Source organism: Arvicola amphibius, chromosome 14, assembly GCF_903992535.2.
Source record: "Arvicola amphibius chromosome 14, mArvAmp1.2, whole genome shotgun sequence".
Taxonomy (NCBI): Eukaryota; Metazoa; Chordata; class Mammalia; order Rodentia; family Cricetidae; genus Arvicola; species Arvicola amphibius.
The window spans coordinates 5,633,307-5,648,930 of NC_052060.1; the positions used below are offsets into that span (position 1 = coordinate 5,633,307).

Here is a 15,624-nt window from a genome sequence, read left to right on the forward strand (position 1 = left end):
TTATTTCATAGACAGAAAAATTCCCTTAGCCAAAATCATGCCAATATTTAATTATTTTTGATTTTCTATTTTAGTTTGCTTGTATGTATTGGTAAAACGGTTCCTGTATTTCTAGTGATTGTCTATGGAAAAGAGATTATTTTTTATCATGTAAGTGATAAAATAACTATCTTTTCTAGATGTAAGGTTATGAGCTAAGATCAATGCTGACCGTATTTACCTTCTAACTTAATGGCTCTCTGGGGACGATGAATGAAGTCAAGACATGGTCTACGTGATTAGGCTGATCTCAAACTGAAACTCGTTAGATAGCCCAGTTGGTTCTAAATAACAATCCTTTTGCCTTAGCTTCCTGAGGACTGACATTATAGGTGTATAGCACCACACCTGGCCCAATTAAATTAATAAATTAACTTAAATGGGTAAGTACACAAAAGATAAAAAAATTCACGTAATGTATCAGAATCATTTCTAATGCATCTACTGTCCTGTGTGACACACATGGAATATTGCAAAAATTACAGTTATAAGTGATCTGCCAAGAGAGAAAATGATAAATTTATATATTTATAACTATATTATATATAATTATATAACTATATTATAAACATAACTATAAATTTATAAACACTGAAATCTTTGTATTCTTTACATTTTATTTTTATTATTTTTTTACTAGTTTTTAAAAAAACATCCACTGTATTTACAGCAGATACAAAATAAAAACTAACTTTAAAACATTTAAAGAACATGCTAGGTAGTACTATCCAACCGAACTTCCTGCAATGCTGAAAATGATCTATGCATGTACTGTCCAACATGGCAGCCACTGCCACATGTAACTATTTAATACTTACAATGTGGCCAGTATAACCAAAGGAATGAATTTTAAATAATCAAGTTTAGAGACTGGAGAGATGGTTCAGTGGTTAAGAGCACTGACTGCTCTTTCAGAGGACCCAGATTCAATTCCCAGCATCCACATGGCAGCTCACAACTGTCTGTAACCCCAGTTCAAAGGGATCTGTCACCTTCAGATCAATGCATATAAGATAAATTTAAATACATTTTTTAAATTTCAAATTTCGATTTAAATAGTTACACGAATAGTTACACTACATGAAGTAGTGTCTAGATCAAATACAATTCTAGGAAATCATACATTAAAAAAGCTCTACTGAGCATAACTGTCTGAACAAATGGAAAAAAAAGTTGTAAAAGTAATGACTTTGCTAACTCATGATAAACTAAATGTTAATGTTAAAGACCTAACGTAGTCTCACCATCTGGGAGGCTGAAATAGGAAATTCAAGATAAACTCAAGGTTAACCTGGTCTACACTGAGAGTTTGAGGCCAGACTGGACTGCATACCAAGCTCTAGGCTAATCTGGACTAAGACATGCTCTAGAATAGATAAATACTAAAAGCTTTTTAAAAAAAATACAAATACTAGGTTCTTACAGAATATTTATATTATAATGTTAGGGATTTTTTTTTTAGATTTATTTATTTTGTGTGTATGAGTGTTTTGCCTGCATGGATATAAGCACACCATGTGTGTGCCTACTGCCCAAGAAGGTCAGAAGAGGGCATCAGATTCTCTAGACAGTTGTGAGCAGCCATGTGGGTGTTGGGAATCAAACTCAGATGCTCTGCAAGATCAACAAGGGCTCTTACCCACGGAGCCAACTCTCCAGCCCATATTGTTTTAGACGTCACTCTGGTGCTGTTCCGAGACAGGACTCATGTGACCCTTAAATTCACTAGGCAGCTAAGGACAGCCTTGTCTTCCCGTCCCCACTTCCAGTGCTAGGATCACAGAGTGGATCGCTATCCCAGCTTTATCTTATGACATCTCCATATAAAAGAATACTGTTTGGCTATTATTAACAACATTATGTACTGAATTATAATAACCTAAGTTTCTGATGTAATCAATGGGGAGATACAAAGAGATTTTGCATCAAAGTCTATAGGCTCCCTCTATTAACGAATTAAACCTCTGATCAGGTTGTGGTACCTTTCAAAACTGACTAGGACAAGACGTTTAAGAGGTAATGAGGTATTTTATGAAAGTGTTTGGACGCAGACTTACCATGACCATTTTCCTTTGTTCATATAGCTTCTGTAACTGGTAAGACTTCTCCTCTGCTTTAATGTGACCTTTCTTCACATCATCAGCAGCCTATCACAAAGCAAAGCCCGGGAAAGAAAATTATGCAGGTGCATTTTCAGAAAAGCTTGCATTCATCTGAAGCCCCACCGCCATCGCTGCAGTGAATGCCATCACACAGGTGTATTTACTAGAATAACTAGTACTTACGGAGCATGCCTGTGAGAACTCTCTTGTCAAGAGCAAATTTAAACACATGGAAGAAGAGAGAGTACACATTATCTATTAAAGGTAACAATGACACAACCAAGTGCAAGTGTGCAATGTGCAGTCAGAACAGGAGCAGCTGTAACCATGGTTACGGGGAAGCCCAAGGCAGACACCCCTGGGCGCGCTGAGTAAGAAAGTCTCTCAGATGAAGTCAGGAACAGGAATAGGTGTGGCCTAAATACATTTAAGAAATAGACCTGCTGAATTTAAGGCAATGGAGCTAAAATAAGCATGTTTGTTCTCTCTCTCTCCAAATAGGTGCACACACATATGTGTGTATAGATATATTTGCATACATATAGATAGATCGATATGGATCCGTACATGCGCGCGCACACACACAGAAATGAGAAAGGAATGGAATAATAGCGGCAATCAAGGATGTTGTAACACTAAGGTACAAATCATTTCTAATAGATTTACTTCTTTTTTTTTTCTTGAGAAAGTTTCTCACTCAGGCCTGTTTGGAGATCACCATGTAGACTAGACTGGTCTTTAAGTCATATTTCTCCTGCCTCGGACCTGAGTTCTAGGAATATAGATGTGTGTCACCACACCTGGCTTACCAGAATCTCTGAAAAGAGAATGGTTCAAGATTGAAATCGAGAGACCCGATCAACTCGTAGCTCTACTCCCAACTGCTGTGGAACATGACTTTAACTGTGTAAGGATGTGTTACATTTGTTTGTTACAAAATAATACTTTACCTATGTAAAAGTGCTTTGCACTTGTTTATGCTGCATTTATTTAACTATGTAAAGATGTGTTACATTTGTTTAATTATGTAAAGATGTGTTGCCAGTTCACCTTGCCTAATTAGTCTAATAAATAGCCAAATGGCCAATAGCTACGCAAGAGAGAAACAGGTGGGGCTGGCAGGCAGAAAGAATAAGTAGGAGGATTCTAGGCTGGAGGAGAGAGAAGAGAGAATGAGGGAGAGAAAAGGGGAGATGCCCCTGGACAGCCAGTCAGGCAACTGCCAGTCAGTCAGACACAGAGGAAGCAGGAAAGCAGGGCATACAGAATGAAAGAAAGGTAAGAGCCTCGAGGCAAAACAGATGAAAAGAATGCATGTTCACCTTTTTAATGTGAGTGTGAAGGATTAGAGCTCAGGTCTTTATGACTGAAGAGCCACTGCTCTTACCCACCAGCTATTTCCCAGGCCCTGAATGTCCTTAGAGGGGCTGTGCTAATTTTCCCTTGTCTATCTTTTTTTTTTTTCTCTCATGGTTTATTTTTTTATATTTAAAAAATTTCCATCTCCTTCCCTCCTCCTCCCCCTTCCTCCCCTCCTCCTCCCCCTTCCTCCCCTCCTCCTCCCCCTTCCCTCCCCTCCTTCTCCCCCTTCCCTCCCCTCCCCTCCATCCCTTGTCTATCTTGAGTTGGCTATAGAGACCCTCTGAAGGTCCTGGGAGAGAGTTCATTGGTGAACCGCTTGCTGTGTGAGCACAGAAACCATACAAATAAATAGCTTCATACAGGACTGCAGAGATGGCTCACTGTTTAGGAGCACTTGCTACTCTTACAGAGGAACACTCAAATGGTAAAATAACTATCTGTAACATTAAAGCCGGGCGGTGGTGGTGCACGCCTTTAATCCCAACTCTCAGGAGGCAGAGGCAGGCGGATCTCTGTGAGTTCGAGGCCAGCCTGATCTACAAGAGCTAGTTCCAGGAAAGGGTCCAAAGCTACAGAAAAACCTGGTCTCAAAACCAAAACAAAACAAACAAATAAACAACAACAACAAAAACACCCAACCATCTGTAACATCCAGAGAATCTGAAGTCCTTTTTGTTTCCTTGGGTACCAGGCAAGCATATGGTACACATACATACATACAGGCAGACCACTCATAAACACTACAAAAGGGGGGGGGAGCCAGGAGTAGCACATGCGTGTAATCCCAGTGCTAGGGAGGCAGTGACCCTATCTCAAAACTAAAGTAGATAATTCCGAAAGAACACTACCCAAAACTGACTTCTGGACTCTACACACACAGGCTCATACGCTTACTCACACTACCACTCTCTACAGAGGAATACGTACCCAAATGAAACAAAACCCTCTCATGACAAGATCCCTATTCATGAAGGGCATCCTGGACCCTATGAAAAAGGAATGCTGTACAGAGGCCAAGCTGGGTATCACCATTCAATCTAACAGCATTAAACCAAACCTGGTATGTCCAATCATATTTTAATATGGTTGCTTATAATTCAGTCATGCTCACATATTAAGTCTCTACACACACACACACGAAGGGAGATGGCTCAGTGGGTAAGTGCTTGCTTTATAAGCATGAGGGCCTAGTTTGAATCTGCAGTTCCCATGTTAAAAAAAAAAAAAAAAAAAAAAAAGCTAGGCTATACATGCCTGTAATCCAAGCATCAAAGGGAGGAGCCAGATCCCAAGAGATCATTGGCAAGTCAACCTAGCCTAACTGCTGAGCTTCTGTTTCAGTGAAAGATCCTATTTCACGGGGGTGGGGGGAAGGTGTCAAGGGAGGTATAGGGGAGTAGGGGTGGTGCATGCCTTTAATCCCAGCACTCGGGAGGCAGAGGCAGGCGGATCTCTGTGAGTTCAAGGCCAGCCTGGTCTACAAGAGATAGCTCCAGGACAGGCTCCAAAGCTACAGAGAAACCCTGTCTCGAAAAACCAAAGAAAGAAAAAGAAAAACAAAAAGAAGAAGCCTGTCTCAAGACAACAACACAGAGAATGACATAGGAAGGAACTTGTGTGCTGCCTTGGCCTCAGCATATTTGTGTATGGGCATTTGAACCACAGTATCTGTACCACATTTGAGTGTATGTATCACGTACCTCACACACTCTCTCTCTCTCACACACACACACACACACACACACACACACACACACACACACACACAGACACAGACCCAAAAGATGGAGCTCTGAAAGCTCTGAATTACTTAACATGACCAATTTGCAGGACAGGGAACATGAAAATTAATCCACCTGCCAGGAGGGCAGTGTACTCCCAGCTCTCCCAAGATGGAAGTTCCTATGCTCTAGACCATTTTAGGCTCACTATTTTTTTTTTGTTTGTTTTTGTTTTTGTTTTCAAAACAGGGTTTCTCTGTAGCTTTGGAGCCTGTCCTGGAACTAGCTCTTGTATACCAGGCTGGTCTCGAACTCACAGAGATCTGCCTGCCTCTGCCCCCCAAGTGCTGGGATTAAAGGTGTGCGTCACCACCGCCCAGCCTTATGTTCTTTAAAATATCCTCTGTAATACAATGGTAAATACAAAGTTACTTTTGTTTGGGAGCAGTTTAAGCAAATTGTGCACAGCAGAAGCAGTGTGTGTGGTGGGGAAGGGGTCATGGGAACCTCAATTTGTAGCCAAGGGTTGAGTAGTTTCAGAGCGCTTGTAACGAGGTCTAAAATGGGGGCTGTTTGAGGACTTTAGCCCTTGATCAGTGAGATTTGATATTTCCAGGAAGACAGTGTCAGAACTAAATTATGCTTTTAAAAATTTTATTTATTTATTTATTTATTTATTTATTTATTTATTTATTTATTATGTATACAATATTCTGTCTGTGTGTATGCCTGCAGGCCAGAAGAGGGCACCAGACCCCATTACAGATGGTTGTGAGACACCATGTGGTTGCTGGGAATTAAACTCAGGACCTTGGGAAGAGCAGGCAATGCTCTTAACCTCTGGGCCATCTCTCCAGCCCCTAAATTATGCTTAATGATGCCTGGGGTGGTATCCACTGAAGAATCACACACTTGCTGGTGGGGAGAAATCCCTATACCCTTTAACATCACAGAAGTCTTTTGTGCTGACTATGATATGAGAATACAGAAGAAAAAAAGAAACCAGATATTTTGCTTTTCCCAGACACACAGCATATATAATACTGCTTTAAAAACCCTAAACTTACTTTTTTATGTGAACTTTTTAAACACTCTGGCACAGCTCTAGCCTTTATCTCCTATGAAACAAGATAAACTGTATTTTAAATGTTACTCAGACTCAAGGATTCACGCTGAATTGTCAAATTACCAGCTCTCTACCAACAGACAAAGAAGGAAGACTTATTTACCCACCTGATGAAAGAAGTATGTAACAGCAAGGTCATTGTCATTTAAGAGGACCTCTTCCTCTGTGGTAAAAAGCCACTTGCGGACAGTCAGGCAGGTGCCGGGCACCGCTGACGTGTAATTCTGGACGTAGAGTTTATGAGGAAATTCATTAGGTGCCAGCTTACGTACTGAAGAAGACAAAATAAAGCAAGCTCAAGTAGAGAGATATTTAGGAGCTTCCCAAGTAGAGCTGTACAAGGCAGACTAACATAGTAGCTGCCATTATTTTCAGCGTCAGCTCAAACTCATCAAGAAACTCTACCTCAGGATCACATAACTGCATATCCAGCCAAATGTACCCTTCCTAACTAAGACTCTGGCCAGTGAAGCAAATGACAAGTCTTCCAGCTAACATGACTGCAATGGATGCCAACTCCAAATTCAGTTAAAATGCTTGATCTATGAACTGCTCAGTTACAAACATCAAAGTGGACATGCTAAGTCCACCAAACGTCTTCAGAGCAGCCTCTCCTTTTACCTAGTTCTTGGGCATCTGGATTCTCTCCAATGGCCACTCTCAATGTACTGCATTTATTTATGCAGAACGGAACAGTACTTCTCTCTCATCCCCTCCCAAGCCCTAAGGCATTTACACAGTCTAGCCAGCCTCTGAGTAGCACCCCAAGAGCCTGCCCCCCTCCCGTGGGGCCACGGGTGGCGTGTTCCACCACTCTCAGTTTACTACTCCTAATCCCTACACTTGCTTGCTAAGTCCTTTCTTGGCTTTCTGACACTGCAAAAGACGGCTCTTGCTGTATTCCTCCTCTATAGCTTAGAAAGGATAAAGTTAGAATCTAAGCATGGTGGTATCTCACCCATTCTTTACAATACAACTCATATCTGTGCACTGGGCCACTGAGAGTTAGTAAGAAAGATAAGAAGAAGATGGCGGCTCCCTGGAATCAGTCGCTGTCTACTGACAGAAGAAGAAGATGACAGTCAGTGGTCAGAAACCCTTTACAAGATCTGCCGAGTCTGCTTGCTGAAGGCAACTCATGAGTCCTAAAGCCCTTCTTTGGCAAAGCAGTTTCTGTCCAAGAGTATTAGAATAAAACACCCCAAACAAAATATAGTAGCAGCTATTAGCACTTACCAAAGGAATGATTGATCACTTCAAATAAGGCAAAGTAATTCACTGTTGTACTGTCCATGCCAACCTTTGCTGCAATAGCCTGAAGTTTAAACATGAGAGAGTTGTTTCAGAAAAAGTAAGTTCAGACAATGCTATGGGACAGGTATATATACATGAGAAGGGGAAAGGGAAACACACTGCATCCTGGCTTCATAAAAACTACATGGCCCACAGCTCTCCTTAAGCTACACATGAACCCAAATATAGCTGTCCTCTGTGAACATCTCCCTTCCAACACAAGCTGACAATATTTTGTCCATGGTGCCAAAGTTCCTTTTTCAAATATGAATTAATCCCACAAAGGTATTTTTGAACTTATTTTTAGTAATATGTGTGTATGTGTGTCTGTGTGAATGAATGCCACATATATTAGGATGCTCACAGAAACCAGAAAAGACAATGGACAGCTTGAAACTGAGTTATCTCTCCAGTCCCAACATAGGTGTTTTATATCACTTAAAAAAATATACTTCCCGGGTGGTGGTGGCACACGCTTCTAATACCAGCACTTGGGAGGCAGAGGCAGGCAGATCTCTGTGAGTTCAAGGCCAGCGTGGTCTACAAGAGCTAGTTCCAGGACGGGCTCCAAAGCTACAGAGAAACCCTGTCTCGAAAAAACAAAAACAAAAACAAACAAACAAAAAGTATACTTGATAAGACATACCATAAAATGAAAGCAATTTAAAAAAATATTTACTGTTTGTGTGTGTGTATGTGTGTATGTCTCTGTGTATGGGGATGGGGGAGATGAGCCATGTGGACGTCAGAGAATCAGTTCTCTTCTAAGGATTAGACAAGACAGGCTGTCAGGCTTAGAGGAAAAAGACTTTACCCACTGAGTCATCTCACCATACCTGATACCTAGTTTCACAGACTCAGCTTACTTTACTATAAGCTGTTAACACACAAGATCTTATGCGTAGAAGTGTTTTACCTGCATGTGTATCTGTGTGACTGGTGCTCATGGAAGCCAGAAGATGTAGATCCACAAAGAATGTAGTTAGAGGCGGGTTATAAGCAGCCATGTGGATGATGGGAATCAAACCTGGGCCCTTTGGATGAGCAGCAAAGTGCTGGCTGCTAGGCCATCTCTCCGGATCTGCCAACCTCTGACTCTTACTTTTTTGTTTTGGAGATAGGATCTCACGATGTTAGCTACAATGGCCTTGAACTCCTAGATTCAAGGGATTCTCCTGCCTCAGCCTCCTAAGTACTTGGATCTATATATGTGTATTTCTGTGCTTAATTCTTGGGCTTAAAACATTGTCAATTCTATTCAGAATTCACAAATTATTTCTATTTTTCAGATGATCTATGTTATAAACTGGGGACATCTCTCTTTCCTAAGAATTATAGTCACCAATATCCATCAAAGTCAGAAAACGCTGACAAGCAGCATATTCACAAGAACCAATCCTCTCTGAGAACTAAGAGCCTAACATGACAAATGAGAAACTGAAAGATTTCATGTGCAAATAAATCAAAGTAAAATTACATATATGTAACACACACACACAAAAAAAACCCCACAAAGCAGAAAACAGTAGTAACAAAATCAGTTTTTAAGAGCACTTCCCATATAGGCAAGGTGCTCACGAAATAGCTAGAAGATGTTGGAAGACTGAACCAAATAAGACCTTCTTCCTATATCTGCTCACACACCCAGACTAGCTTCATATGATATTGTGTAGGAACCAGAAACTACAGGTATTCGAAATCAACCTTCTATATACTGTATTGATCAAAACTAGAATACTCTCAACTACGGTTTACAAAATGGCTTCTATCTACAAGATTCAGTAATATGATGGAGAAGGGAGAGTATTAAAAAATACCCTAGGTGCAGGCTGGAGAGATGGTCCAGCAGCTAAGAACACTTCAGTTCCCAGCACCCACACTGGAGCTCCAGTTCCAGGGTACCCAATGTTCTCTGCTGGCCTTTCCAGATAACCACACACAATATTTACATACACAGTCACAGATATACAAACATATAAAAATTAAACAACAAAATACCCTAAGTTTTTCTAAAGAAACACTGAAAAAAGTAGAGAACAAGCCAGGTTGTGGTGGTGCATGCCTTTAATCCCAGTACGCAGGAAGCAGAGGCAGGTGGATCTCTGTGAGTTCGAGGCCAGCCTGGTCTACATAGTGAGTTCCAGGACAGTCAAGGCTGTTACACAGAGAAACCCTGTCTCGAAAAACCAAAAAAGAAAAAAGAAAAAAAGGTAAAAACAAACTTTTTTTCAGTTATTCCAGTACTATAAAATTTCAAAGATGGCTGGAGTCCTACAGTCAACTGCTAAGGTATATTGCAGTAGATTAAATGAAGGATAGATTTTTTTCTTTGATAAAAGGAGTGCTTTGTATAATCACTGATAACCAGAAATCTGTCTGTCTCCCTGAAAATCTTGATCAAGTTCAGGCAAATAAATGGGCCTGCAGGCAGTGCTGACACCCACCCCAGACTGTGATCTTGACTGCTATTTCTCACTGGAGAACCAAGACTGGCAGAGCAAGGCAGGACATGTCTACAAAAGACACCAGGACACCTTGTTCTAATGAATGCCCCATAAGCTAATGGATGGAACCAAAACTATATAGAAACAGACATGAAGGAACTTCCTTTGGTCAAACATGCAATCATTTGAGCATTGAAGAGACAGTAACATGCTGTTTATTAAATCACAATTAGAAATTTACCTGTAATTAAAAATAAACTATTAACAATTGTTGCACCGGACAACACTGGAAACAACTAAGGCATCAATTCTTTATTTTGACAATTGTCAATAAAGGAAAGAATTAAATTTCTAACATTTCTTTCCCACAAACAGCCCTTCAGACTAAATTAATAGCCTTAATTGATAAGGAAAAGTTACTTATAGAAGAATTCTAGTTACATGAAAAAACCGAGGGAACTGAAAACCAGCACTTTGCAACTTTTGTGGAATTATTGATTAAGGCAACGATTATCAATGGACAATAGAAACTTTGTAGTGAGAAGTCTAGGTAAACTCTCAAGTGACTGACTAAGCATGTAAACACTGAATGGACAACTCGAGACCCAGAGTGCCTACAGAGAAGCAACATATTGTATTATTACAGCCTGTAAAAATATATACAGTATTTAAAAACAAAACTTAAATATAATCAAGCCTCTAGAGTAAATTTCTATTTATAGAAAATACAGGGAACTACAAGGACATGGTAAATGACCTACAAGGAAACAGATAAATTCGGAATAACCCAACTTCTGCAAACACACAAAAGCAGGGAAGGGAAACTACTTTATATTGAGTCAAAATTAAGACCAAATGTGATATAAGGACCTGTTCTCAACCAGATTTTTTTAATTTTGTATGACACTCCATCGTTTATTTCACTTTTTTCTTTTTTAAATTGATATCTATTGAGCTCTACATTTTTCTCTGCTCCCTTCTCTGCCTCTCCTCTTCCCCCTTCAATCCTCCCCCAAGGTGCCCATGCTCCTAATTTACTCAGGAGATCTTGTCTTTTTCTACTTCCCATTTAGATTATATCTAAAGTTTCTCTTAGTGTCCGCATTGATGCCTAAATTCTCTGGGATTGTGGTTTGTAGGCTGGCTTTCGTTGCTTTATGTTTAAAAAACACCTATGAGTGAGTACATGTGATAATTGTCTTTCTGTGTCTGGGTTACCTCACTCAAAATTATGTTTTCTAGCTCCATCCATTTTCCTGCAAAATTCAAGCTGTCATTATTTTTTTTCTGCTGTGTAGTACTCCACTGTATATATGTACCACATTTTCCTTATTCCATTCATTGGTCGAGGGGCATTTAGGTTGTTTCCAGGTTCTGGCTATGATAAACAAAGCTGCTATGAACATAGTTGAGCACATGTCCTTGTGGCACGACTGAGCATCCTTTGGATATGTACCCAAAAGTGGTATTACTGGGTCTTGAGGAAGGTTGTTTCCTAATTTCCTGAGACATCGCCACACTGACATCTAAAGGGGCTGTACCAGCCTGCATTCCCACCAGCAATGCAGAAGTGTTCCCTTTTCCCCACAACCTCTCCAGCATAAGTTGTCATCAGTGTTTTTGATCTGGGCCATTCTTAACAGGTGTAAGATAGAATCTCAGAGTTGTTTTGATTTGCATTTCTCTGATGACTAAGGATGTTGAACATTTCCTTAAGTGTCTTTCAGCCATTTTAGATTCCTCTGTTGAGAGTTCTCTGTTTAAGTCTGTACTCCATTTTTTAAAACTTGACTATGTGATCTTTTGGTGTCCAATTTCTTGAGTTCTTTGTCTATTTTGGAGATCAGACCTCCGTCTGACGTGGGGTTAGTGAAGATCTTTTCCCATTCTGTAGGCTGTTGTTTTGTCTTGTTGACTGTGTCCTTTGCTTTACAGAAGCTTCTCAGTTTCTGGAGGTCCCATTTATTAATTGTTTCTCTCAATTATTAATTGTCTGTGCTGCTGGGGTTATATTTATATATATAACCAATGCGTTCAAGTGTACTTCCCATTTTCTCTTCTATGAGGTTCAGTGTGGCTGGCTTTCTGCTGAGGTCTTTGATCCATTTGGACTTGAGTTTTGTGCATGGTGATAGATATGGGTCTATTGTCATTCTTTTACATGTTGATATTCAGTTATGCCAGCACCACTTGTTAAACATGCTTCTTTGTTCCATTTGATATTTTTTGCTTCTTTATCAAAATCAGGTGTTCCAAGATGTGTGGATTGATATCTGGGTCTTCTATTCGGTTCCATTGGTCCTCCTGTCTGTTCTTATGCCAATACCAGGCTGTTTTCAGTACTGTAGCTCTGTAGTAGAGTTTGAAGTCAGGGATTGTGATGCTTCCAGAAGATCTTTTATTGCCCAGGATTATTTTGGCTATCCTGGGTTTTTTGCTTTTCCAAATGAAGTTGAGTACCGTTCTTTTGAGGACTTTGAAGAATTTTGCTGGGATTTTGATGGACTTTCAACCAGATTTTTAACAAACCAACTATAAAAAATTTATTTATTAATTATACAGTGTTTGGTCTGCATGCCAGAAAAGGGAACCAGATCAAATTACAGATGGCTGTCAATCACCATGTGGTTGCTGGGGATTGAACTCAGGACCTCTGGAAGAACAGCCTGTGCTCTTAACCTTTGAGCCATCTCTCCAGCCCCAGCCTACAGCACCTGATATTCCCAGGCAGTCTCCCATCCAAGTACTAACCAGGCCCGAGTGCTTAGCTTCCGAGATCAGACGAGATCGGGCACTTTCAGGGTGGTATGGTGTAGACAAAATTTATTTTGATAATTGAAAATTTCTAACTATGGAGTTAATTAGTAATAAGAAATGGTACCCTTTTGTTTTTTAATATTTTTATTTTATTTTATTTTACGTACATTGGTATTTTGCCTGCATGTATCTGCATGTGAGAGTGGCATCTTGGAGTTACAGACAGCTGTTAGCTGCCATGTGGGTGCTGGTAATTGAACCCAAGTCCTCTGGAAGAGCAGCCAGTGCTCTTAACCACTAAGCCATCTCTCCAGCCCCATGGTGCCATTTTAAAAATCTGATAATGGCATTGGTTATGTAGAAAGAATGTGCATGTTTTAGATGAATGCTGGCGTAGACACAGGTCTAGTATGGATTTTGAAAAAAAAAAAAAAAAAAAAAAAAAGAAGATGAGGAGGAGGAGGAGGAGAGGGGAGACCTTCAGAGGACAGGGAAAGGGTGCATGGTGTAAACGTGGCAGAATCTTGATGTTGATAGTTACTACACATAACTGATGAAGGGACTGGGAGAGTAGTTCAGTGGTAGAATACTTGCCCAAGGCCCTAACACCATAACAAGAAGCGTATGGAGAAATGTATGATATATGAAACAAGTGTTTTGCAAGGCTGGAAAGATGGCTCTGTGGGTAAAGGAGTTGCTGTGCAAGTGTGAGAAGCACGGTTCAGTCTCTCACACCCATAAGAACTCTGGGCTACTTGTAACCACGTCCCTAGGAGGCGGAGACAAGGAATCCCAAAATCAAGTTGGCTAGAAAGACTTGCTAAATCATTTGGCAAGAGACCTTGCCTTACTCTGTAAGGTGGGGGCAACCTAAGAAGGCACCTCTGGCTTCCACAAGCATACATACATGTACATTACAACATACATGTGCACCTCTACAAGCACACGCATGAGCATATAACCCACACATACAAGCTTTGAGGGGACTAGGGAGATGGCTTCGTGGTAAGAGCACTTGCTGGACAAGCATGAGGGTCTGAGTCTGAATCCCTAGCACTCACATAAAAGGGTGAGACGACCTATATGTACTCAAGACCCAGCACTGTCAGGGGTGAAGTCAGGAGGACTGCAAGAGCTTGCTGGTCAACAGCCTAAAGATTCTGTCTCAAGGAATAAGACAGAGAGTGATACCTAATATTTAGGAAGAAAATAATGTCAACCTCTGATCTCCACAAGTACAAGAATGCACAAGCCGACACACGCACAAACACACATGTATACATGCAAACCTGCTCATAAACCTGAACATACCACATACGTACACATTTTTCTTTTAACTTTTGTTTTCTGGAGACAGGGTTTCTCAGTGCAGCTCTGGCTATCCTGGAACTTGCTCTGTAGACCAGGCTAGCCTCAAATTCAAGAGATCTGCTTGCCTCTGCCTCCCGAGTGCTGGGATTAAAGGCGTGTGCGACCACTGCCTGGCTACATACAGCATTTTTTTTTAAGGTTTTTCAAGACTGGGTTTCTCTGTAGCTTTGGAGCATGTCCTGGAACTAGTTCTTGTAGACCAGGCTGGTCTCGAACTCACAGAGATCTGCCTCTGCTTCCCGAGTGCTGGGATTAAAGGCGTGCGCCACCACCACCTAACACACACAGCATTTTTAAAAGAGGGTTGTTTTGTTTTTACAACAACAGAGAATTATAACCACTGCACTCTGGGATATTTACTGTACCTTTTTTTTTTTTTTTTTTTTTTTTTTTAAATACAAGGTTTTGTTATATAGTCCTGGCTACCCTAGTACTTTCAACATTCTTGCCTTAGCTTCCCAAATGCTAGGATTACAAACACACATCAATACACCCAGCTCTCATATACCTTTCTTTTAAGGGCAAAATTACTTCACATTAGCAATATGAATTAGCAAGTGTACCCTGAACATTTTGTACATATTAGCTCATTTAATTTTTTACCCATCGTCACATCTTCCAATGTCAAGCCGACTTGCTCAGGTTTAATTTACCTGGTACACTTGGTCTGTAGTGCTGTTCTTTTTAACTCTGACGGTGACTGTTGTTCCATCCGGTAAAGCTACTCTCAGCTCTACATCAGACACACCATTGTAATTCTAAAGGAAAAGAAAACATTTGCAGCCCAGTAAATTTTCAATCCTTGCTACAATGCTAGCAAAACAATAATCTAGTGTAAGAAATAGGAAATAAATTCTATTAAAATGAGAAAAAACAAAGTCTTAAAAGTTAATATATTTACAACTCATACAGCTAACTTTAGGTACATAAGTTTAACTCATGTTCCCATTTCAAAACAGAATACTGTTGAGAATGTCTAGATGGAGTCCAGATGAGATTTTGGGTCACTCTTTGTCACTCCATTCAGAACCCACAGAGGAGAGAAACAACAGACAGGCGCGGTCTCAACATGTGTCGAGTAACTGAGCAGTAGATCTGCTTAAGGGATATGCTGGTGTCCTTTCTGAATCTTGATATGATCAGACCATCTTCAAAAGGAAAAAATGGATAAGACTTAGGGATCTAAACTAGTGTCATGCCCATTTTTCTAGCAAAGACTATACAATTCTTATTTTACTTAATTAAAAACAGAGTTGGGGGTATGGCTCAGTACAAGAATGCTTGCCTACAATGCTTAGGGCTCTAGCACCACACACACACATACAAAAAAACCTCATGGCTTTTGATAATAACACATTTTTCTTTTTTTGTATTTTTTTAGATTAATTTTATGTGTATGGTGTTGCCTA

The 15,624-nt window shown here is 40.2% G+C and overlaps 1 protein-coding gene and 1 pseudogene across 3 annotated transcripts in view; both read right to left on the reverse strand.

The window, feature by feature from the left end:
• Positions 1 to 15,624, reverse strand: part of Snx27 (sorting nexin 27) — an 81,088-nt gene that overhangs the window by 11,072 nt on the left and 54,392 nt on the right. For all 3 annotated transcript variants that reach the window (XM_038311527.1, XM_038311529.1, XM_038311528.1), the window contains exons 5-8: positions 14,869 to 14,973; positions 7,587 to 7,665; positions 6,458 to 6,621; positions 2,097 to 2,186 (exon numbers count right to left, since the gene is read on the reverse strand). In XM_038311527.1, the coding sequence (XP_038167455.1) occupies positions 2,097 to 2,186; positions 6,458 to 6,621; positions 7,587 to 7,665; positions 14,869 to 14,973 (438 nt within the window). The remainder of the gene's footprint in view (positions 1 to 2,096; positions 2,187 to 6,457; positions 6,622 to 7,586; positions 7,666 to 14,868; positions 14,974 to 15,624) is intronic.
• Positions 12,790 to 12,905, reverse strand: LOC119801511 (annotated as a pseudogene).